At 42.2% G+C, this 25,760-nt stretch overlaps 1 protein-coding gene across 6 annotated transcripts in view; it reads right to left on the minus strand.

Moving 5' to 3' along the window:
- Positions 1–25,760, minus strand: part of TNRC6C (trinucleotide repeat containing adaptor 6C) — a 198,454-nt gene that overhangs the window by 90,888 nt on the left and 81,806 nt on the right. For all 6 annotated transcript variants that reach the window (XM_084647082.1, XM_084647085.1, XM_084647086.1 and 3 more), the window contains exon 4: positions 6,486–6,818. In XM_084647082.1, coding sequence (XP_084503208.1) covers positions 6,486–6,818 — 333 coding nt within the window. The remainder of the gene's footprint in view (positions 1–6,485; positions 6,819–25,760) is intronic.

Here is a 25,760-nt window from a genome sequence, read left to right on the forward strand (position 1 = left end):
GAGGATGTCTAGGAGCTTATGTTGTAACTCTGACCTCTTCCAAGGGAATCTGAAGGGAGTCTGCAATGTGCTTCATCATTTCTTGGAAGAGTCTGAAGTCATCGGCCATGGTTGATTTTGGGAGGGGGGGGAGGGTGGGCGGGCAGACACGCACAAACATGTCATCTAGGGAAGATGATGAATTTTTTTTTTGAGGGGTAACCTCTATCTACTCTGACCTCCTGTTCTTCAAAACAGTCTTGCACCTGGGGAAATGGAGGGGGGCAGTTGGAGTGGGAGAGCATCTTCCCCTGTACTTTCCACTAGAGAGGCTGTGGGGCATGGAAAAACTGCTGATGAGATGATGCACAAGGATCCCAGGATGGCCACTGGGGAGGTCTGAAAGGCAAAAGAGGAGTGTGAGTAGACCCAAAGCAAAAGTGGAGCACTTCTCAAAGAACCACCTCCTTTCCTGAAAAACTGTGACCGTTTTCCCAAACAATAAGTTTGGAATTTTTTCCTCTTCCAAGGGAGCTGGGACAGACTCCACTACAGATTAATCTATCCTTAAGAAGGAAAAAGTTCTATCTATCCCCAGAAGCTTGTTGGATTCCCTTGAGCTCTTCTTCGTCCAAGACTTTTTCATCTGAAAAAAGGATCCAGAGGCTTCTAATGTCTAGCAGATGATACAATGTGCATCATCATGCCTCTAAAGCTACCAGAGGATCACTGATCTAGATGTGGATCTGATTATTCAGGTCCTCCTCTTCACTGTTGATCTCTTCTTCCCATGGGTATTTTTATCCCCCAGGGACCTCTTTTGGTAAATGGTGCATCTGAGGAACCCAGGTCAACAGGTTTTGAAATATGAATACCCCTTGTCTAATAGTATCAGGCAACTCAAAAACATCTCCCTCAAGACAAAACTGAATGTGTACAAAGCAATTGTTATTGCCATCACAACATATAGCAGTGAGACATGGCAACTTACCAAGAAAGATACGCAAAAGCTGGATGCATTTCATCACAAATGTCTGAGAAGAATACTGGGAATAACATATAGAGATACGAAGACGAATGAACAAGTCAGAAAAATTACTAGACAAGGTACTCTCTCACAAATAATCTACAAAAGAAGACATCAGTGGTTGGGAGAATTGAAAAAGAATGCTTACCAAATACCGCCCTTGAATGGAAGCCAGAAAACGCAAGAAGAAAGAGGAAGACCATAAATAACATGGAAACAAACAGTTCTGAAGGACATCAAGCACCTCAACATGAAATGGGAAGATCTGCAGAGAAGGGCAGTTGACACGCAAGGATGGCAAATGTGGGTAGCCCAACATGCAGCAAAGCAAAGGATGGACTAAGGTCTAAGGTAAGGTAATAGTATCAGGAGGAAGTAGAGGCATTTGCTTCTGGCAGATTCTTGTTCTCTCACAGCCTGGATCCTCTTTTTTGAATGCCTGAGGCTATTTTCATAAGTCCATGAACTCTGGAGCCGTATGAACTCAATTCCTTCTGTAACCTCTTAGTTCAGCTATCTATGTCTCTGTGCAATATGTCAGCTCTTCCAATGGGAGGGGAGAAGCAGCCTCTGTTCAGTGGCAGGAGTTAGGGTGGGGTCAAGGGCGGGAATGTTCCCTGTGCCAGGTGTCACAGCTGCTTCTATCACCAGGGAGGTGCCTAAAGGAAGCAGGGAAAGGCTCTCTAGCTATGCCTGGGTGAAGGCACCATAAATCCCCTTTGAGAAGACTATCTGCTTAGATACCAGACCCCCTTGCAGCTGAACAGGTCTTACCTCCTGATTCTCTATGCTGCTCGGAGGTGGAATAAACCATTACGAAAGCCTCATTTTTTGTGTAAAAGACTGGCAACATGGGCATTTTGTGACCCTGGAATTCCTATAAGAGTCAGACATGCTGTACACCTCTTTCAACTGGCTCACTGCATGTGGGACTGAGACAGCTGCACACTGGTATGTAGCCTGATATCTTCCTAGACCTATGTTACCAGTTGCATTTTCTCCTATATTCAATCTGAACTCCTCAGTTAGCCTCCTCAGTTAGCACCACCTGGTGGAGAAAAACAAATGAGCTCTGAGATTTCAGCAATCTCCTTATATGCAGGGGATGATATCACTAAAAAGTCTCAGTGTGCCATCTCCATCTGCTAGCAGGCAGAACAGTTCCCAAGCATCTAGCTTGGCCAAGATAACTGGAGAAAGACATTCTACTACGTGTGCTCCAAAATCTGCTAACTGGATTTCTACGTGTAGTTTAAAGTTTTCATTTTGACCCTAACTGTTCTGCATGCCGATTTCGCTAACCGTATAATATTGCAGCAGTTCTCTTTATTATTGTGGGTTCACTTGTTTTGCATGCCCCAGAGTGAATGTGCTATGAAAGAAGTGGGAAAGGTTGCTCTGCTTGCTTTTTTTTTTTTTCTCTTTTGTTAATTGCTAGTGTTCTGTCTTTCTTTCTAGCCTTCACAGAAAACTAGGAAAAGGGTAAATAAGTAAATGCACACACCGATGTAGAAAGTGCTGTTGAGGACTGCCTTGCTACTAAGACTGAAAGAACTAAATTAATAAACCCTGCTGGAAGCACTGGTGCAGCAGATTAGCAAATGGGAAATGGAGGTACAAGAAACTATAAAAGCCAGATACCTCAGGAGACCTATTAGTCAGGGAGTCTCTGGTTCAAGGCTTGCTAGAGAGCCTCACATTACTGTATACTAAATCCCTCTGTAGGTTATACTGTAATTTATAGTGATCTTCTGCATGTTTTTGGGGGGAGGGGAGTAACTTTCCACAAAGTGAGCAAGAACTAATTTACCTTTGATTTCTTTACGCTATGTGGATAGACTGTATTTTCTTTACAGCCTATCCAACGGCACAGTATCTATGACAACCCAAAAAGAATGGCATTCTTGATTCTGGAAATAATTTCTCTCTTTGGACTTCCAGAAAGGAGATATGACAACTTACAGAGAACGCTGCAAGGCTCATGTTTTTCCAGGGTTTTTCTAAGTAAGAAGAGGATGTTGGATAGGGATGACTATTAAGTAGTGTTTGGCCATATGGCTTGGAAAAGTCTCAGTTGGCACTGGACAACTGTATTGTTTTCTTAAATGTGTTTAGACTTGTACTGACACATTTTTAGAAAACTAAATAAAACAAAACATCCCATCCATAGCACAACAGGGTTATGAAACAAGGCGAACTCTGAACATGAGAGATTGTAATTATGGAAGACATGTCTTTCCAGCTAGCCACAGGTGTACATTGCAGAAGCAGGTAAAAATTTGTCATTCATGAGAGAAGTAGCTATGACTTCTGCAGGATATATAGTAAGTGAAAGAAACTGGCCTACATCAGTTGGCAGAAGAAAAACAAATGTGTAGTTAACTATATCTGTTGTGACAATTCCTAAATAACTTTTACTGTGTTTCTAAGTTTTCCCTTGATCCTCTTTTTCATTATAACAAAAACTTATTTGATGTGAAATGCTGCTGTAATCTGACAATTCACAAGCACCTCTATATCAGCAGCAAATGTAAAAGGAAGAAAAAAAAAGAACCGTGAAAACTAACTGATCTATTCAGTTTTCAAACCTAAACAGCAAAGAAATATTGAAAACGTACCTCAAAATGGTATTTCAGCAATATGAGCACCAATAAATAAAACATCAAGCAATTACATGATACATTGTTGCCATAGGAAAATACTGCCACAGACTTCAAATTCAAAGACCTCCATATCACTCAGGATAAATTCATATCTGCTAAGGAGTGACTGAATTCCTTATTTTTGTATTTCTGGAATATCATCATCTTAGGACAGAGAATGTACAAAACAAAATCAAGACAAAAATAATGGAGTTATTTCTTCTCAAATATATAACTGTGAAACTTCCCCAGAAATTCAATTGTGTCTGCTTACTGAACACATTTATAAATTGTTCTGAGAGTACTTTTTAACTCCTAGCTACTCTGAGTTTGTTCATTTTAGTTTGATACTGGACAAGAGCAATTGCATAAATCTCGTAGCATTTACCATTTCCTGTGGTCTAACATATGGCAATTGCCTCCAATATCTTTTCGAATACAATCACAGGGTACTTTGGACAGAAATACCTCTACAACTTAGTTTCCTATCTAAAATATTTCTGTCAAAAACCTCAAGTTAATTGATTTTCATAACCAATTTGCAACAAAGAACAGTTAAGAAGTTTGGTGCTTTCACAGTCATACAACTTGCATGACACGACCACAGCCTAAGTGTTCAAAAATATTGAGTAGGGACCCCAAAAACACCCATGAGAATTTTTGAAAAATCTTAATCTAATTCCCCCTGCCTTCCCCAAATATCGGTGTGACGTTTACAGAGTAAAAATTTTACTGTAAGTGCATTCAAATACAGGCTGCAGCTCCCCTGTATATCTTCTTTCTCCTGGACCCCAGTCTGCCTTGCTCCCTTGATTCCCACTTTGATAGGCTCCTTTAGCCCCCAAGAGCCACACTGCCCCCTGGCAGGCTCCAGCAGCTGTCCTCTCTCTATAATCTATGGAGAAAGGGGCTTACTACCTTAACTCTGTTAGTTCCCTCCTTCCTGCAGTGTGACTGGGGAAAAGGACAGGATGAGGATTCTGCTTCCGAGCTTGGGAGTGTGGGAATGGGCTACTTCCAGTACCACCAAAGACAAATGCCCAAATGAGAGTCAGACCCCGCAAAATCATGAAATTTAAAATAAATTCAATTCAATCTCAGGTTCTTTTTATTTGCCTTTGGGGTTTTGTGCCTTTAGGGAAATACTCAGGTCACATTTTCAAATTTTTTCTCCCCAACCACAAGAACTAGAAACGTATTCTTTGTTTTTAAATAAAGGTTGAGATTCTAATCTAATTAAATACCCCCAGAAGCTGAGAGTTTAAGGAAAACACCAAATGTTGTCAGACTTGCAATAAGACCATGACAGCTGGCAACACTGTCCTGCTCCGCCTGCTCCAGGGCTCTGCCATGCTCAGTATGTGTAGGAGTACTACCGTACTGCAGGCAGCAGCTACATCTACAGTTACAGCAAAATGTCCTTGAGCATCCAAATGGGGAAACCGCGAGCAGTTTCGACAAAATTAAATTAAGTCAGGCTGCAACAGTAATATTCATGATATCTCAAACATTGACAACACTGTGAGGGTATGTCTACTATAGCTGCACAGATTGGCACTGGAGCTATGCTGCTCTAGCATAGAAGCTTCCTACATCAACGAAAGGGGTTTTTCTGTTGATGTAGGTGTACCCACCTCTCTGAGAGGCAGTAGCGAAGTTGATGGAATGATTCTTCCATTAATCTAGATGTGGTTATCCTAACTATGTTGCACAGGGCATGCAATTTTTCACAGTCCTGAGCAATGTAGCTAGGACGACCTAGCTTTCAAGTGTGGACCAGGTCTGACCCACTCTGTTTGCCTTTTCAGAGTAAATACCTCATACAAGAATGCACCCTGCTTTGCCTGACATATGTACGTAACAGGCATAGTGGAAAACAGACTGACAGGTATCTATCAGAGACTCTGAACGAATGGATCACCACTGTGAGAAAGAGATTTACAGAATCCCTAACAGGGAGTGGGAAGGGAGAAGCAAAATTGCCTCTTATGTCCTCACCAGTAGCTGGAGCGGAGGAAGAAAGAAGAGGGAAGGTGGATGAGAGACCATCCTCTCACACACTAGTCCCAATAGTCAGGAAGGTAGGTAGCCTTCATGCTTCCATCTGAAGTGAACATGGTGACTTTGCAGGAAGGTCCAGGGTATTCATTTAGTTTTTCTATGATTTTTGTTTCTTACCATGTGGCTTATCAGGGAGCAGAAGAGCAAGTAAATGTACACCAAAAAAATGCAGTACAGCAAATGTGAAATATACCTGTTTTTAACCTACATGCAAAAGATATCTTAAAGAACATGAGGATCGCAAAGTCAAGCACTCAACACATAGGAAATTCCCAAATTAAGGTTGCCTGTGCAAGAATCTTAGGCTGTGCCTAAAACATCTAGCATGAGGCCCTGCTACCTGCAGAAATAGAAATCTATTCACATGATATGAAGATTTTTACCAGTGATACAAACAAAAAATAATATATTTTAAGATTCAGATTTCATGTCTCCCTTTCCTCTCTTATAGTAAGATTTTCAGTAAGATTCATCATACTGAGAAAAGGAAAACAGTAGATAATGGTTGCTGAACAAAAAGTTTTTTAAATTTTGGCATATGTAAACATTTCTAAATTTGAGTTCTGCACCATAAAGTTGCTAATGCATCTGCTTTCATGTTCTCTAAGGAAGAAAGAAATTGCACATGTTCAACTTACAATACTATCATTGCCACATATAATATTTGGAATTTCTTACAGTAGTTTTGATCATAGTCTCTTTAATTACCAAAGGTAAAAGGCATAATTACACAGAGAATGAGTTTGCAGTGTCCCCATTAGATGTGAACGTCTTACCTGTTTGGGTTAGGGTCTTACTGGGATGATGCTGTCCACCTGCTCCTGGCTGTGGAGGAGGACTTGCCCCTCCTTGTCCAGTACCTTGTGGTGGGGTTGCGCCTGTCAGAGTTCCAGTAGGCAGTGGCTGACCTCTCTTTAAGAGCTGCTTCTGTTCTTGCTGGCGGAAGCGTGGAGGCACCTCACGAGGCAGGTAACGGGATGCAGCTGGCTGCTGCCCATTAGCAGATGCACGCTTGCCATTGCTGCTGTTGGTGATAGTGCTGGTGGAAGTACTGGTACCGGTACCGGCAGGCTGGGGCTGGCTTAAACTGGTCTTAATAGGTTCTGGCACTGTATAAAATGAAACAAATATTAGTTTAATCCAAGGAAGAATTGAAGATCATTTCTTCAAAACGAGTGAGTAAAAGAAATTATAAAATTTAATCTTAGAAACGCAAAGTAAAATACATACAAGAATTACATATAAAATATATAAAGAAACTTCTATGGAGAAAAATGTTTACATTTGTTTAAGGAATAAACAGTTTTATCCAAGTTTCTGTTAGGAGGGATAATAGTATAAAATTGACCAGGGCTTTTCCCTAAACAACAATCCTGAAGCAACAAATGCAGGAACAAACAGGATAATACCAAAATTACTTTACAAGATGAAGAGGTTACGCACCTCGTGCAGTAACCGTGGTTCTTCAAGATATGCCCTCCTATGGGTGCTCTACTGTAGCTGTATCCACATTCCTGCATCTCAGATCAGAGATTTTAGGTAGCAGTGTCCATCTGGGCCCGCACGTGCGCTCTCCCTATCTCATGCCTTGCCTCGAGGCTATCTAGCACTGTGTGGACAAACCATCCTCAGTTCCTTCTCTACCACAAAGACGTTTATTAAGAGCTCCAAAGTAGAGGGGAGCAGGGCGGGTTGTGGAGCACCCACAGGGACACACATCTTGAAGAACCACTGTTACGGCACAAGGTAAGTAACCTCTTCTTCGAATAGTGTCCCTATGGGTGCTCCACTGTAGGTGACTGTACAACAGTATCCCTGATGGAAGGGTGGGACTTCAGAGTCAGTACTTAAAGAGTTAGTACTGATGATAATACTGTGGATCCAAACACAGCATCTGATGCTGAGTTATAGATGATTGCACACTGTTCTGCAAAAGTATGAGCAGATGCCCAAATTGCTACTCTACATATTTCTGTGATGGGAACGTTTTTAATGAAGTCGAAACAGATCCTGTGGAATGAGTTTGAACTCCAGACAGAGGCTGAAGATTGTAGGTGCAATAGGAAATGCAGTTAGATATCCATCTAGAGTCTCTGTTTCAGGATTGAGGATCCTTTAGACCTCTGCAAGCAAAAGGAATAGTTTTGGAGATTTTCTGAAAATTATTGTTCTAATCAAATAGAATGCCAAAGCTCTTCTGACATTGAGTTTATGCAATATTGCTTCTCTCTTGGCATGGTGTGGCTTTGGAAAGTAGGTTGGGAGGGAAGTAAGTTGGTTTATGTGGTGTCAGTGTGACCTTATCACTAAAAAAAAATTGTGAAGGGTGGGTGTGCAATTAGAGCCTCTATTTCCCTGATTCTCCAAGCTGAGAAGATGGCTACTAGGAATGTCGTTTTCATAGACAGAGGCATAAGTGAGCATGTGACCACTGGTTCAAAAGGAGGCTTTGTAAGGCACTTGAAAACCAAGTTAAGGCCCCATGTCGGTGTAGGACGCTTGATTTGTAGGTGGTTACCCATACCCTTGAGGAATCATTGTAGGATAAGTGAATTCGGAATAGCCATCTATCTTATGATGAAAGGCTGTTATGGCTGTGAGGTGTACCTTTATTGAATTCAGAGATAATCCTGACCTTTTTTAGATCTAGGATGTAGTCTAGTACTAGCAGGAGTGGAGAGGATATGGGGGTAACATGTTTTGAGTCACTCCAGATTTGGAATCTTTTCCACTTCTGCATATACATGTGATGAGTTGTTATTTTTGTGCTATGGAATAACACCTCTTTCACATGCTCTGAACAGGAACGCTCCATGTTTTCGAACCATTGAGGAACCATACCTTGAGTCACAGAACCTGTGAGCTGGGATGGCAAATCTGGCCGGCATTCTGAGAGAGGAGGTGAGGAAGGGACTGAAAAGTGATTGGGAGGCACACCGCTAACTGAGTAAGGTATGAGAACCACATTTGGGTTGGCCACGTGTGAACTAGGAGAATAACTTTTCTTTTCTTATCTTGAGCAGGACCTTCAATATGCGAGGAATTGGAGGAAAAGCATAAAGGAGATCTGTATTCCAGTGAAAGAGGAAGGCATCTCGTAGCAAATGATGTCCCAGACCGGCTCTGGAGCAATACTGGGAGCATTTTTTGTTTTGGTCTATTAATAAATTAAAATAATTAATAAAATAAGTATTTTTCGGACTCTCCAATGACAAAATACATTGTGGAGAACAACAGGGTCCATTTCCCAGTCATGTTCCTGCAAGAATGTCCTGCTGAGGGTGTCCACTGTGGTATTCTGCACAGCCAGCAGGAAGGCTGCTGCTATGATGCTGCTGTGCCAAACACACCAATTCCATAGTTTCACTGCCTTTGCACAAAGGGATGGTGATCTCACTACTCCCTGGTGGCTTATGTAGAACATTCATGCTATGTTGTCTGTCATGAGTTTTATATGTTTATCCTTGATCAATTATAGGAAATGTCAACAAGCATTCCTGACCACCTTGAGCTACAACAGGTTGATATGTAGTGTTGATTCTAAGAGGAACCATTTGCCTTGAACCATGTGATTATCTAGATGAGCTCCCCAGCCACGTAAAGATGAGTCTGTTGTCAGTATCAGTGTTGCAGGTGGCTGAGTGAAGGGGCCTCCTATGCAGACATCCTGCAGATCTTTCCACCATTTGAGAGAGTCTTTGACCATCAACAGCAGTTTATTCAATCTGTCTCTGTTTGGTGTGTATACCGTTTGGAGCCATGCCTGAAGGCAATGCATGTGGAGACTTACGTGACTTTTTATAAAGGTGTTTACTGCCATGTGCCCCAGTAGTAGCTGAAGGCAATTTCTGGCCAATGTCTGGAGGCTGATCTGAATGGCACTGATTAAGATGCTTAGGGTGTTGAACTTGTGTAGTGTGAGGAAGGCTTTGGCCTTCACCACATTTACACAGGCTCCCATGAAATGTAGATGTTATACTGGAGTCAGAGTCAATTTTTGAGTGCCAGTTGTAGTCCCACCTGCATGAATACATCTATAGTCTTTTGCTTGGCTACCAGGACGACTTCAAAGGATTGAGCCTTAAGTAGACACCCATCTAGATACAGATATATCAGGATTCCTAGTTTGCGAAGATGGGACACTACCACTGATAGGACCTTTGAGAACACTCTGGGTGCAGATAAGTCAAATGGAAGTACTCTGTATTGAAAATGGTCTTGACCTGAGGTGAATCTCAGGAACCGCCTGCGGGATTGGTTGAATCACAATATGAAAATAAGCACCTTATAGGTCAACAGTCAAGAACCCTGGTCCAGAGATGGAATTACTGTTGCTAATGTAACCATCTTGAATCTTTGTGCCGTTTCATATTTCTTTAGTGACCTCAGATCCAGAATGGGTCTCCATCCTCCATTCCTTATGGGTATCAGGAAATATTTGGAGTAGAAACCCTTCCCTCTGTGCTGATTTAGAACTGGTTCTACATGACCAGGATTTAGGAGATGATTTATTTCCTGACATAACAGGCACTCATGAAAAGGGTTCCTGAAGAGGGACAGGCAGGGAAGATATGTAGGAGGGAGGGAGGTAAAGTGGATTGAATAACCATTGGAGATGATCTCCAGTACCCACTTGTCTGTTATCTTTTCCCAGTTTTATCGAAAAAGTCTAAAAGGATATAGCTAACTCTAGTTTTGCAGCAATTAACAGTGAGAGTGGGCGATCTGGGCCTCAACCAATGTCTCAAAATTGATGTTTCGACATTGAGAGCTGTACAGTTGAAGTTGGGGGGGAGAGGGGCTATTAGCTTTTGGTTTTGTATCCATTGTCTTTTCCTCTGGGATTTGTAGTGTCTCTGGGGTGAAAGGAACTGGGCCAGTCAATCTTTGTGATGCCTGTGATTTGCTGTACTTTATTTTCTGTGCAGGTATGTAGATCCCCAAGGAACATAATGTGGCTCTTGAGCCCTTTACTGTGTGGAGAAGAATGTTTTTTCCACAAAGAGTATGGATCCTTCTAATGGAAGGTCTTCCACAGTCATTTGGACTTCTCTTGGGAGGCCTGAAAGGTGATGCCATGAAGCTCTCCTCATTACTACCGCAGTTGATATGGAGTGAGCAGCTGTATCTGCAGTGTCTAATGTGGTCTATAGCGCTGTCCTTGTCACAAGCTGGCCCTCAGCACTGATGGCTTGTAACTGTTCTCTTTGATCATTTGGGACATGTTCAATAAAGGCACTGATTTTCACATAATTGATATTGATTATATTTTGCCATCAGGACCTGATAATTCACAATCCTAAACTGCAGGATTGCTGTTGAGTACAATTTCCTGCTCAATAAGCCCAGTTTTTTCCAATCCTTGTTGCACGGTGTTGATTTAGGGTGGTGCTGTCTGCCAGGATCAATTACAGCATCTACCACAAGGAAATTTGGGTCCACATCTTTAGAGGGGACATAATATTTTTGTCTGCCCTTTTCCATGTGGGCGTTATCATGGCCAGTGTTTGCCAGATGATTTTATATGGATCTAGTAGAGCTTCATTGATCAGGAGTGTAGTAAGAGCTGATGAGGACCTATGGAGTATGTCCAGCAGCTTGTGTTGTGACTCCTTTACTTCGAGGGGGATCTAAAGTAAGTCTGCCACTCTCTTGGTGAAGTCTTGAAACTGTCTGAAGTCATCTGAGATTGATGATGGAGGAGGCATCACAGCTTCATCTGGATAGAATGATGAAATGTTTGTTGCTGGAATAATATCTTTATTCAGTTGTGCCTCCTACTCCTCAAAGATCTCCTCTTGAGGATCATGGGGTCTAGAAAGGGAAGCTGAGGGAGATCGTTTTTCTCTATCACTATGAGAGACACCTGAGGTCCTAGAGAACTGGTGTCTATATGCTGCCCACTGGTCCCAGTACTGCCACTGGAGTGGTGCAAAAGTCATGGGTGGTCCATACCCAACGTTGTCCATACCAAGTGGGCGGGCCTTCCCTGTCACGGTGACGTTGTGGCTCTGCAAGTGTTTCCAGGTGACTGGTCCCTTGACATTGCCCTGGGGAGCTTTGAACTGAGACCAAAGATATGTTATCATTGACCTCTTCTTCTTCGCTCAACAGAGGTGGAGCAGATAAGGAGGCCCATGGAGAGAGTGTTTCAGTACTCTGGGGAATTCAGGAGACTAAGATGGGGTCGATACCTAGCAGGGAGGATTCCAGCATTTGAAACCAAGAGGTCCTTGGAGAAACGGAATTCCTGTGGTACCATGGTGGTAATCGGTGTCGACTGAGTCGGTCTAGAGTGGCCCATCAGTGTCCAGGGAGTCAGTGGTACCTGCAGTCTTCTGTGGTCCAACAATTGATCAGAAGATGGCGCTCTGGTGAAAGTGCTCAGAACCGAAGCTCTCCTTGTCTCCAGCAGTGCTATTTTAGGAGAAGTAGTCCGGTCTCTATCCCTTCTCTTGACTGACCGTATTGACGCTTCTGAACCTGTGCCCCTCCAGTCTTCAGGCTTACTGCCAATACTGGTACTCATGGGTACCATGTCACGATTCAGTCAGTACAGAGATTATTTTGCCAGGCATAGAATCATAGAACTAGAAGGCACCTCAAGAGGTTATCTAGTCCAGTCCCCTGCACTCAAGGCAGGCCTAAGTATTATCTAGACAATCCCTGACAAGTGTTTGTCCAACCCGCTCTTAAAAATCCCCAATGATGGAGATTGCATCACCTTTCTAAGCAATTTATTCCAGTGATTAACCACTCTGATATAGTTAGTCCAACTTAAACTGCCCTTGCTGCAATTTAAGCCCATTGCTTCTTGTCCTATCCTCAGAGGTTAAGAACAACAATTTTTCTCCCTCTGCCTAGTAACAACGTTTTACGTACTTGAAAATTGTTATGTCCACCTCAGTCTTCTCTTCTCCAGACTAAACAAACCCATTTTTTTCCAATCTTCCCTCATACGTCATGTTTTCTAGACCTTTAATCATTTTTGTTGCTCTTCTCTGGACTTTCTCCAATTTGTCCCCACCTTTCCTGAAACGTGGCGCTCAGAACTGGACACAATACTCCAGTTGAGGCCTAATCAGCATGGAGTAGAGCAGAAGAATTACTTCCCATGTCATGCTTACAATACTCCTGCTAATACATCCCAGAATGATGTTTGCTTTTTTTGCAACAGCGTTTATTTAGCCTGTGATTCACTATAACCCCCAGATCCCTTTCCACAGTACTCCTTCCTAGGCAGTCATTTCCCATTTTGTACACACCTTTTTTTTCCCTAGTCAAATTCTTCAGTCTGGGAACTTGTAGCCCTCTTTTTTTTAGGTTTTATTAAAGGAATCAGCAGATTTCTTCTTTGAATCCACTGGAGTTTAATGTCCCGAGGATCTTGATGGTCACGTCAAGGATTGTTGCTCTGGAGAGGTCCTGGGTCAGAGGCTGGTCTAAGTAAATTTTTCATCATAAGGAATCTGAGCTTCAGTTAATGGGTCGGTCTTGTCCTTTATTTATATTTCAGACAGAAAGTACACTTTGGTGGCGTATGGAATTCTCCTAAGCAGCTATTGCAGCATGAATGGCTGTCACTGACCAGAATGGCTTCTCTGCAGGAAAGACAGTATTTAAACCTGGGGGAGCTGGTCATGCCCCTTCTTGGGGTTCATTCCGCCCCCACAAGGGGAGAAGGTAACAAAATCAGTAAGGAGAGGGAAATAACGGTTTTTGAAAGCTACAAAAAATGTTTTATTATAAAACAAACCTAGATAACAAATCCTACTAGCTATTCTGTAAACTAAAATTAATTTTAGAAATTAATCATCTCTCAGATTGTGCTAATGGTCCGTCGCAGGCCAAGGGCAGTTGAGAAGGAACTGAGGATGGTTCACCTGTGCAGTGCCAGATAGCCTCGAGGCAAGAAACAAGACAGAGAAAGTGCATGTGCAGACTGAACAGACACTGCCACCTAAAATGTCCGATCTGAGGCGCAAGGAGGCAGATACACCTATAGTGGAGCACCCACAGGGACACTACTCAAAGAAAAAATGTGGTCTCCTCAAACTTTAATACATGCTTAAATATATACAATAACTCTTATGATAGCTAAAAATATCAAATGATGTTTAAATACAATTTATAAATTGGATCAAAACCACAACATAGGTCCACGTACACACCAGTGAATATAATCTCAAGTATCTTTGTAACAGAGCGCATCAAAAACTCAATTCTGCCTCATGTACATTCTGCCCTTCACCCAGCATCTTGGAAATGAGCTGCGCATGCTCATGCACACACCAGTGTTCATCTCCTAGTGTAGGATAAAATAAGCCCTAAATATTCACTGAAATTCATTCCAAACCTTGTGTGGCTCGCATTCATGAAGCTCAAAACAGAGAGAGAGAGAGAGAGAGAGAGAGAGAGAGAGTGTGTGTGTGTGTAAGTAAAATATATATATACACACACATATCAGGGGGTACCTGTGTTCCTCTGTAACCACAAAAACAACAAGTAGTCTGGTGGCACCTTAAAGACTAACATTTATTTGGGCATAAGCTTTCGTGGGTAAAACACATCATCTGAAGAAGTGGGTTTTTTACGCATGAAAGCTTATGCCCAAATAAATTTGTTAGTCTTTAAGGCCAACGGCAGTTGAGAAGGAACTGAAAAAAATATATATAAAAAAACATAACTCAAGAATGTATACTTGTGAAATGAATGTTTCATCTGCATTTCCCTTTAACTCTCCACAACTCTGTGTGTGTGTGACTGGAAAAGTTTTCTGGATTTTAAATTGAGTTTAAGTCAAAGCTAGATTCCTGGTGAAGTAAGACTGTCCTAAAACAATAAAATAAAACAGCAAGTATAAGGTTGCTTCGAATAAAATTGCTTTACTATTCTCCACAGCCAAGGAATTAAATTACAAAGTCAAAAACTATACAGACTATTCTACCACTGTTTTATCCATAATGGTCAGAGTAAGATACAGATGCAGCAGTGTTTTGCTTTAATACCTAATTTAAGAATATTGTTAAATAACTTTCTGTTATCACTGAAGCGAAGTGTGTGTGTGTTGGCTGAAAAGTAATTTCAAGGGAATAAGTCAGCTCACTATTTTTTAAGTTATCAAATAAATAACTCTGGATTCCATTTTAAGATATACTTGCACATACTATGTATTTGTCTGCTGTGACAGGGTTGGACCGGATGGCTACAGGAGAGTAACAGAAGGCAGATATATTAGCCCCAGGTTAAGTAGGTCCCTTTTCCCTGGGTAAGGTAACAGGGAAGGTTCCAGAACAATCAGGAACCTTCTGGAGACAATTAAGACAGACAGGCTGGTTAGAACACCTGCAGCCAATCAAGAAGCTGCTAGACTCAATTAAGGCAGGCTAATCAGGGCACATGGGGGTTTAAAAAAGAGCTCACTTCAGTTTGTGGTGCGCATGTGAGGAGCTGGGAGCAAGAGGCACTAGAAGCTGAGAGTGAGAACGTAGACTGTTGGAGGACTGAGGAGTACAAGCATTATCAGACACCAGGAGGAAGGTCCTATGGTGAGGATAAAGAAGGTGTTGGGAGGAGGCCATGGGGAAGTAGCCCAAGGGAGTTGTAGCTGTCACACAGCTGTTCCAGGAGGCACTCTAGACAGCTGCATTCCTCAAGGCCCTGGGTTGGAACCCGGAGTAGAGGGCGGGCCCAGGTTCCCCCCAAACCTCCCAACTCCTAGTCAGACACAGGAGGAATTGACCTAGACTGTGGGTTCACGAAAACGGCCAAACTGAGTGCTGCCGTGAAGCTCCAAGGCGAGCAAATCCGCCAATAAATGCAAGACTCACCAAGGTAGAGGAGGAACTTTGTCACACTGCATTCATGTGTATGTATGTGCCGTTTGTTTAGAAATGGATTATACATACATACATAATTAGAAAATGTTTTAAATTATGAGATCTGTTTTAAACACATGAATAGGATGGATTTATTCAGTTATTTCATTTGGTTGGAAAGAATAAATTACATGTATCCTATGTACGCTGACCACATTTCTCTGGATTTTTTTTTTTTGCACTTTCATACAATAATGCCAAGTGTTCCTATCACTGTACTAATTCATAACTAAGAGCACATAATTCATTATAACATATCCAATGTTTTACAAAATCAACAGTTGTTTCTCTATCCAATAGTTCTAAGTCAAGGACATTTTTCTAAATAGTAGTCCAATAGTACTCCTAAATATAGTAGTCCAAAAACATTACTAGTCATAACATTAAGTTTAAATTCACTACCCCATTTTCTATACAAAAGCCATACATATTTTGTACTTTTGAAGATATTTTGCAGGCACACAAAAGGGAATGGCTGTAAGGATAATAATCAACAATATATGTGTTGACAATACCAAATTAGTTTTCTTCATATCATGAATAGTAGCGGAGTCCTTTTTTCCTTGCTGATTACAATAGGAGAGGTACTCTATTTAAATTGCAGAGTTGATCCAAAATAGATGTTTTCCATGCAGTACAACTGAATGTGGATTTGCTGAATTAGTATTCGCCTGGTGAGAGTATCTTCAATTTGGGTGATAAAGATTTTGCCTTTTTGAAAGAGAAGTCTGATTCTCCAACGTTTGTGTTATCTTACATTTTCTGGGCATCAGATAGCTAGACCAAGGCACAGTAGGACAGCACTACAGAAAGAGCACTAGCTTTTATAAATGTACTGAGTAATTTATAGGATAGTCAGAAAAGATCTATCTTAGATACTTCAGAAATAAATGTACATAAATAGAAATAATACACTATATAAATAATCCTTGTATTTAAACTTTAATGCTCTCCACAAATTTTAGATTTAAACCACTAAAATCAGTTTCACTTGTGTTTTTTAATGGCTATCCCAACTTTTATCTCCTCCTCTATTACCAGTTTCTAAATTTAAACCAAAGCCAAAATTTCCCCATAGAAGTACCAGTTAAGTAAGCAGAATACTAAATTCTCAAAATCATGAAAAATTCTCACTATCCTCTGTGTGAATAATATGCATTTCCAATCTTTGAGCTGTTTATTTCGCAGTTACTATAACAAATCTCTCGTCTGTACAGTTGATAAGACATTCCTCTCTTTAGCAGGGGCAATTTACTCTTGGGATAAAGTACTCATTTAGACTTTGAATTATAAGCAGGCTTTGGAGAATTCAATTTTATCATTTCAATGGACAGTAGCGATGTTTATTTTAAGCATTTTTCAGATTTTTATAGATTTAAATGTTCATAGTTGTGGAAATTATAGCGGGTCACACAATTATTTAATGATAGTAAACAGATTCAAAAAATTATAACCATTAAAACACAACCACCACATGTCAAAATATACAAAGCAGATTTCCTTAGATCAAACTAAGGTCTCAAGAAACGTTTTTCCTACTTTGCCTATCTGTAAATCTTGATAATCGTCAATTGCAATATTTTTTCATCAGTTTGTGTTTGTACAGTGAGATTGACATTTACTGATAAAAATCTAACCTTTCCAACCCTAATTATAAGCCATTGTGTATGTCTGATCAGCCCATGGTCTTTTAAGTTTAGTCACTTCTCCTAATGTTTGGTGAGATTCCACATAACTATATAACCTTCACATTGTTTACAGCCATGATGCTTTGAACCTTAAGCAATTTTACATATTTTTAACCTGTCTAATAATTCAGGAAACAAAAAACTACATCAAAACTGATCCAAAAGTTTATTATGTGGACATACTAAGCCTTTGTTTTCTGGCTGTCTTTAACCAAATCTTTTATCTTATTTATATCAGCCATTTGAGCATATCCCCATTTTGCTGTGCATCTAAATCCTGTACTCCAGATTTATATCTGACATGTCACACATGCTAATCTTACCTGAAGTAATGAGGCCAAAACTACACCAGATTCTGCCAACAAAGACTGGCACAGAGTCCTTAATAGTGTAAAGTCTACTAGGAAGGGGCTCATAGCTGTGACTTCCACTTTGATGGGGCAATAGGATGCTGAGGACCAAAGTAACACCAAGAGAGTGACATTAGCTAAGGAGAGGTTATGGCTTGTAGCTGGGAAATGCACTGATTCAGTGAAGTCATTGGGCAGCCACTGCAGAACAGGCAGGAAATTTCTTTTGGTTAATCAGAAAAATGTTGACTAAACTGCAAAATCATGGTTTGCTTAAAACTGAACCTAGACTCTTCACAGCCAGCCAATGCCCATGATCAGCCACTAAGTTTTGGCTTTTGGCTTTAGCCATCCTTGGAAAGTCTGTTATGCATCCATATTGTGAACTAGGATTGAAAATGCTGCATTTCAAAAATACAGGACAGACCTCAGATGTCCTTAATGACCAGGGTTTTGGGGACTGGGACGTAGAAAAAAGGGGTGCAGCACAGATGGGAATTGTCGGGGGGAGGGCTTAGCCCTCTGCCTGGCTCTAGGACCAAGGAGTCTCCCCTAACAGCTGTTGCTCTGCCCCACTATGCAGTAGCCCCATCCCTTCAACCCAGCTTCCCTTGACCCCAGCTCCCTGTGCAACCAGGTCCTGTGCTTCTGCCTCCTGACTCAGTTGAGACCAGCTACCTTGCCTGCTGTATGGAGAGCCTTCCTGACTGCCCGCAACCCCTGTAGCCCTGCCTCCTATTGTACAGGCCAACCAATCAGAATTTTTTTTTACTGATGGAAGACACAGCCAATGAACTCTGGCTGTTTCATCCGCAGCACATGTGTATGTGCCCACAAAAGGGGAGGGAGCAGGCAGAGGAAGAAATACAGGATAAAAGGCATCCTGCACTGAATTAGTACAGGACAGGCAATTTTTTATTTAAATAAGGGATGTCCCTTACAATACAGGACGACCCTACATTGGCAACCCTACAATGTAAACACTGTTTAGGTGTCATAGGAGTTTTGAGAGCAGTTCCGATGACTAAGTGCTGCTTTCGCATATGTAAAATAGGTTAATATGTTTGAAAAGCAATAGGACTCATCAATACTCCATTTCTCACTATTATTTACTAGCAGCTGAAAGCCCGTGCTGTTGCATGAGTGCAATTTGTAAAGTTGTGTATAAAAAAAGCTGAAAATGACTGAACTTGAAAACCAGATAGTAACACACCACAAATACAAGTGATGATTCAACGTAGTGACATTCTAAACAGAAAGAACTCTCACCATGCTTGTAGCTGTTTTCTAACATGCCACACTGACTCAAACAGACATTATTCACGGAGGACTGCCCTCTGAAGAGATTTGATAGTGGTCTGAGGGCTCTGCACTTCACTGATGAGGCACCGACAAACTGGCTTGGCAAGCTCGTATGCAATAAGGCTTCAAAGAGAGACAGAGTACCAATCCCAGAATCTTACTATATAAATATCATCATAACACCGCATAGCCCCAGTCACGGACCAGGAACCCACTGGTGCTGTGAAAATACATAACAAGACAGTACCTGCCACAAAGAACAAACAATCTAAGTAACTCTTTAAACAATTAATCTACCTTTCATTTTGGAGTCTACATCATTTTATATAAACTTATTTCTAAAATAAAAAATAATACATTTCCATGATGTTCTATTTTAATAATTTCTAAATAATTTCAATGTGCAGGAAAAAAAAACTTTTGCCTTTTCTAAAATGCCAACCAATACTGTCTTCTCAGATCCTGCAACTGAAAATTTTATGGGGAAAGAGAAACCTATGAAACACAGAATAATGCCTCTTCAAATATGAATAAAATCAACATTCATCATTTACACGCAAATGATTTTGTTTTTTCAGCATAAATCATTTTTAGTTTTATCAAGTTTCCCACGTGATCCAAAATATTTTCATTTTGTTTTAATGCATCTCATTACTTTACAGTAGATTTTGACATTCCAGCTGACCTTTAAGAAGCTTGCAGTGTACAGTAAGAATTAAATTGGTTCTTTCACTTGACTATAGTCCCTAAGGAAATGAATTTCAGGCAAGCTCTCTGCAGAAGTACTGCTGTTAGAAAAAGCATAGCTTCTACTTGTTAACAATAGACACTGGCAACTATCAAACATACTATACAGAGAACATGAAGAAAGTCACAGTACTTCTGCCTGCCATTCTGCCTTTGAGAAGGCTACCTCATTTAAGACTTACCTGTACTCAGAACTTATATCTAAATGCTTGTCTTTTCAAATTGATCGGATGCAAAAATCTGATAAGCTGCCTAGCTTTGGTGATTGAGATGACTCAAAAGAGCATTTATTATTAATTTCAAAGTTCTGTACAAAATCCCTTATAGTACCCCTGTGAGGAATGTAAGTATTCCCATTTTATACAGATGTGGACCAGACACAGAAAGGTTAAGAACCTGATTTTCACAGGTGGCTGAGTGCTTAGAACTCCAGTGGAAACTGCAGGTTCTTAACATCTCTGAAAATCAAGCTCTAAATGACTTTGCCCAAGGCCACAAAATGATGCAGGGGCAGAGCAGAGATTAGGGCTTCTGGCTCACTCAGTAATCCTGAAACTACTCTAATGGTATATCTTTACTACCAACGTAAAAGCGCTGCCATGGCAGCGCTTTAATGTGGCTGTGTAGTTGCGGCACCAGTGCTGGGAGAAAGCTCTCCCAGAGCTGTAAAAACCCCATCCGCACGAGGGGAGTAGCTCCCAGCACTGGTACACTGTCTACATTGCCACTTTACAGTGCTGAAACTTGCATCGCTCAGGGGGGTGTTTAGTCACACCTCTGAGCGAGAAAGTTTCAGTGCTGTAAAGTGGCAGCGTAGACAAGGCCTAAGACATGGTCTTCACTACAAAAAAAGTGTGTGTATGGTGAAGGGGGTGTAGAGATACCATATGCTAACACACACATGGTAATGAAGGGGGGAGGGATAGCTCAGTGGTTTGAGCATTGGCCTGCTAAACCAAGGGTTGTGAGTTCAATCCCTGAGGGGGCCATTTGGGATCTGGGGCAAAATTTGGGGATTGGTCCTGCTTTGAGCAAGGGGTTGGACTAGATGACCTCCTGAGGTCTCTTCCAACCCTGATATTCTATGAAGGAAGAGCCTAGTGCAGAGGTCGGCAACCTACAGCATGCAAGCCGATTTTTAAAGGCACGCTGCTGCTTGCCAGGTCCCAGCCGCCCGCCCCGCTCAGCCGACTGCTGAACCCAGGCTGGGAACCTGGCAGGCAGCAGCGTGCCATTCAAAATCCTGCCCACCCTGGCCTGCTCTTCTCCGCTCCCCTGGGGGCAGGGTGAAGAAGCTTGGTCCCTGCCGGCTGCTGCTGCAGGACAGGCAAGCTCCCCCCTACCCCGCTTCTTCTCCAGCCGTGCTGGGTTCCTACTGCTCCTCCTCTCCCTCCCTGCCGCCGATCAGCTGATGGCCCTTGTGAGGGAGGGGGAGAAGCGGAGCCCCGCGCTGCTCCGGGGAGGAGGCGGAGAAGAGGTGGGGACAGGGCCGTGGAATCAGGGCATATCCCCTCCAGCTCCCTGCCGTGAGCCACTCTGGGCGGGGGCTGGGAGCACCCCCACGACCCTAGCCCACACCCCCCAGCCCTCTGCCCTGACCCCTACACCCCTCCACACACACACCCAGCCCTCTGCCTTGATCCCTACACCCCCCCACGACCCCAGGCCTGACTCCAGCCCCCCACACCCCATGCCCTGACTCCTGCACCCTCCTCACACACCCGCAGCCCCCGCCCTGATTCCTACCCCCCCACACACCCTATGCCCTGACTCTTGCACCCCCCACATTCCCACCCCCACCCTGAGCACCAAATGGGAGCTCCTGCACCCCTTGCACCAAATGGGAGCTGCCCAGGCAAGTGCTCCACACCCAAACCTCTTGCCCCAACCCTGAGCCCCCTCCCTCATTCTAGCTGCTGGTCAGACCCTGCACCCTAACCCCCAGCCTGCTCCTTCACCTCCAGCCCTGTGCTCAGTGCACTCCCACCCTCAGCTCAGTGCAAAGAGAGAGGAAGAGAATGGCCTAGAACCAGGGAGAAGGTAGGTACCCACTCTATATGGGCAGGGCCGGGACCCCAGACTGGCAGTGGGCTGAGACGGGCTGGCAGCCAGGACTCTGGCTGGCAGGAACCAGCGGATGGAACCCCAGACCGGCAGCGGGCTGAGCCGCTCAGACCACTGTTAGTCTGGGGTTCTGGCTGCTGGCCCCTTGCCAGCCGGGGTCCCGGCCGCAGGCCCCGCTCAGCCTGCTGCTGGCCTAGGTGAATGGAACCCCAGGCTGGCAACGGGCTGAGAGGGCCGGCGGCGTAAGATCAGCATTTTAATTTAATTTTAAATGAAGCTTCTTAAACATTTTGAAAATCTTGTTCACTTTACATATGACAATAGTTTAGTTACATAATATATAGACTTATAGAGAGAGACCTTCTAAAAAACGTTAAAATGTATTACTGGCACACGAAACCTTAAATTAAAGTGAATAAATGAAGACTCGGCACACCACTTCTGAAAGGTTGCCGACCCCTGGCCTAGTGTCTACCTTGACCTGCTCATGTGTTAAAATGACACACTGCCTTGTCCTCACCAGGATTTTACCACGTGGTTTAACAAAAAAAAAGAAAAAAAAATTTCTAGGGTGGATGCACCCCAAAAGGAAGTTTCTTTGGCAGAACTAAACCCAACATTGGTCATGATGGCAAGAAATCAGATGCCCTCCTGTCCCAAAGATTTTCCCAAAGGAAAACAGTTGTTTGAAATTTACATTGTTTAAAATTTGAAATGGCAAGACAGATTTTTGATTTGGAAAAGCAGCATATTCTCAGGGGTAAGCACTGTATAGAAACCATAGCATCTGATATTTATAAGTATGTGCATATACATTTGACAGTAATAATATTTGATACATATAACTACTAATAGCACAGAATAATCTACATAAAAATGACTGCTTTAAATAAATTCTTAACCAAGCATTTTCCATAAATAAGCTATAGCAGTAGCTGCCTAATTTTGGATTTACAAACAATATTTGCCTGTTGTGACAGGGTCAGGCCAGATGGCTACAGGAAAGTGACAGAAGGCAGATATATTAGCCCCGGTTAAGTAGGTCCTTTTTCCCTGGGTAAGGTAACAGGGAAGGTTCCAGAACAATCAGGAACTTTCTGGAAACAATTAAGGCAGACAGGCTGATTCGAACACCTGCAGCCAATCAAGAAGCCAATCAAGAAGCTGCTAGAATCAATTAAGGCAGGCTAATCAGGGCACCTGGGTTTAAAAAGGAGCTCACTTCAGTTTGTGGTGTGTGCACGAGGAGCTGGGAGTGAGAAGGTGTACTACTGGAAGACTAAGAAGTGAGAATAAAGAAGGTGTTCGGAGGAGGCCATGGGAAAGTAGCCCAGGGAGTTGTAGCTGTCACGCAGCTGTTACAGAAACCACTGTAGAGAGCAGCAATCCACATGGCCCTGGGCTGGAACCCGGAATAGAGGGTGGGCCCAGGTTCCCCCCATCCCTACAACTCCCTACTTGATACTGGAGGAGTTGAACTGGACTGTGGGTTCCACCAGAGGGGAAGGTCTCTGGCCTGTTTCCCAATCTGCTACGTGGATCAGCAGAGACTGCGGGGATTGTTGTTCTTCTGTTTCCCCATGCTGGCCACTGATGAGGCTAACTGAGTGAACAGCAGATTTGAGCCACGAAAGTGGCCAAACTGAGGGCTGCCATGAACCTCTGAGGTGAGCAAATCCGCCAATAAGCGCAGGACCCACCAAGGCAGAGGAGGAACTTTGTCACACTATAAGTATGAAAGTCCTAGCAGAACATATAAAGAAAAAAAGGGAATGGAAGGATCAGTCATGCTTCTGTTTTAGAATGAAAGTATTTCCACAAATTAATAATAATAATACTTAATACTACTACTACTAATAATAATTTTACAAAACATAAAAGTGCTTTTTATTTTGAATGCCAAAATATCTCTATCTTTTAAACTAGTAACAAAAAGTAACATTTAAACAATGAAATTAATATCCTTCCAAAAAAAATAGATTAACGTCATCATGGTATTTGGAAGAGAAACATTTAATTACACCACTATGATTAATTAAAGCAAGGCATATGAAGGATCTAGAAAATGGCTTAATTCCAAAATTCTGTACAAGAGCAACACTTTGGGGTATGGGTATGGAATACTTCATTTTGGGTATCAAAAGCAGCAATAATTATTTGGAGAATGTATTTTTAAAATGACTACAAATTGTAACAAACTCTTCAAAAACTCTCAGCATACTATTCTGTAGAGCAGTCTTCTGCAGCATCTAAGCAGCAATGCTGATTTGCTGCTGCATTGTGGGAAAATGCCTGCTGCTGTGGGTGACTACATTAATTTTGCTAACTCTTCATGTACTGCAGCAGACCTCATAACTACTGTATGAATTGTCAAGAGTTTGAAAACACCTTCCTTGATCCAACAGGCACATTTTTGAAATGTGGATGCTCTTTGCAAAACGTACCCACAATGTACAAAGGCATACTATTTTAGCAAACCTTAGGCTGAAAGCATACCAGAGAGCATTATTTTTCATACAACAGGGCAATGCTTGTGGTCAGTGGAGGCTGACCAGGAGATGGAAGCATTGTGCACCATACATTTAATCAGCGTCAACGGCCAATCTATAGAGAGATCTTGCCAGTACCAGAAGAAGCTGCATGTCAAACCTTTCATTGGAAGGTATTATACTTTCACAGCTGTTGTTATTTGATCAACTGTTTGAAATATGGAAAATAAAGTCTAGCCTTTTCATGACGTCATTTATATCACCACAAGCCATCTTTTCTAAAGTAATATATTATTTTTTTAAATGACAGTATTTAATACTGTGCTCTTAAATAACTCAATTTTAAAACTTCATTGAAGAGAAACTGCACATTCTTGATAAATGCAAGAATTCTGTCAAACACAAAAACAAGCATGTTTTTAAAAAATACAAGAAAATATTGCCAGCACTTTAGATTTATGTGATGTAGATGTATCTTCTATTAGAGGTTCTCAAACTGTGGTCCGCGGACCACTACTCGTCCACGAGCTCCATTCAGGTGTCTGTGGATAGTTGCCTCTAAGGTGCATGCCTGGGCAGCCGCACATGAGAGAATGAAGGGCCACCCACCTAATTAGTGGAGCCACAAGGTGCCTGGACCCTGGAGAAGACGCACATGTAAGGTGAGATGGTGGCCTTGAGGGGAATAGGGGGTAGATAGGAGGGGGCAGTGGGGTGAGAAGAGGGGGTGGGGGGGATTTGGGATGTACAGGGCTGTGGTGGTCAGAGAAAGAGGCAACTTTCCCCAGCTTCAGGGCTGCGGCTACCAGAGAGAGACCCCCCGCCCCCTCCTTTCCAGCCCTGGAGCTGCTGCAGTGGGGGAGAGAGGGAGACACCCCCTGCTTCCCAGCCTCAGCTCTGTGGCTGCCATGGCCGGGGAGAGAGGGCACATCCATCACACTAGAAAGGCAATATTACTGATATTAAAATATGAGTTCTGTGCTTCTAGTTGTAGAACAGAAAAACAATTTCTACTTTTTTTTAATATAGCGCTTTCCGATGCAGTGAGCTGTAGCTCACGAAAGCTTATGCTCAAATAAATTGGTTAGTCTCTAAGGTGCCACAAGTACTCCTTTTCTTTTTGCGCTTTACAATAGTTAGCTAACGGTACATTTGGAAAGATCATTAAGTTGTCTGCCAAGACCCTCAGCAATTTTCAAGTGGTCCACAAAAAAAAAGTTTGAGAACCACTGTTCTACTACATACTAAAATATTGCTTGCTAGTAATAAATTACTTGATACTTACTGATATCTAAACGTCTTAATCCAATTTTACACAAACAAATCCAATAATTACTGCATATGCTTTTTAATGATTACAATCTCTGAGAAAGCCCAACTATACAAAAAAGTGTTATAAGCCATTGTACTGATGTAATGAATAGGATCAAACTACCAGGTTTCAGTAAGTACAACAGCTTTTAAGTACATTTCTGTGACATAAGGAAAGAATATGAATAAATGACAGAAACAGGTGAAGCCACAAAATACTGA

This window comes from Lepidochelys olivacea, assembly GCF_965140295.1.
Source record: "Lepidochelys olivacea isolate rLepOli2 genome assembly, chromosome: 14".
NCBI lineage: Eukaryota > Metazoa > Chordata > Testudines > Cheloniidae > Lepidochelys > Lepidochelys olivacea.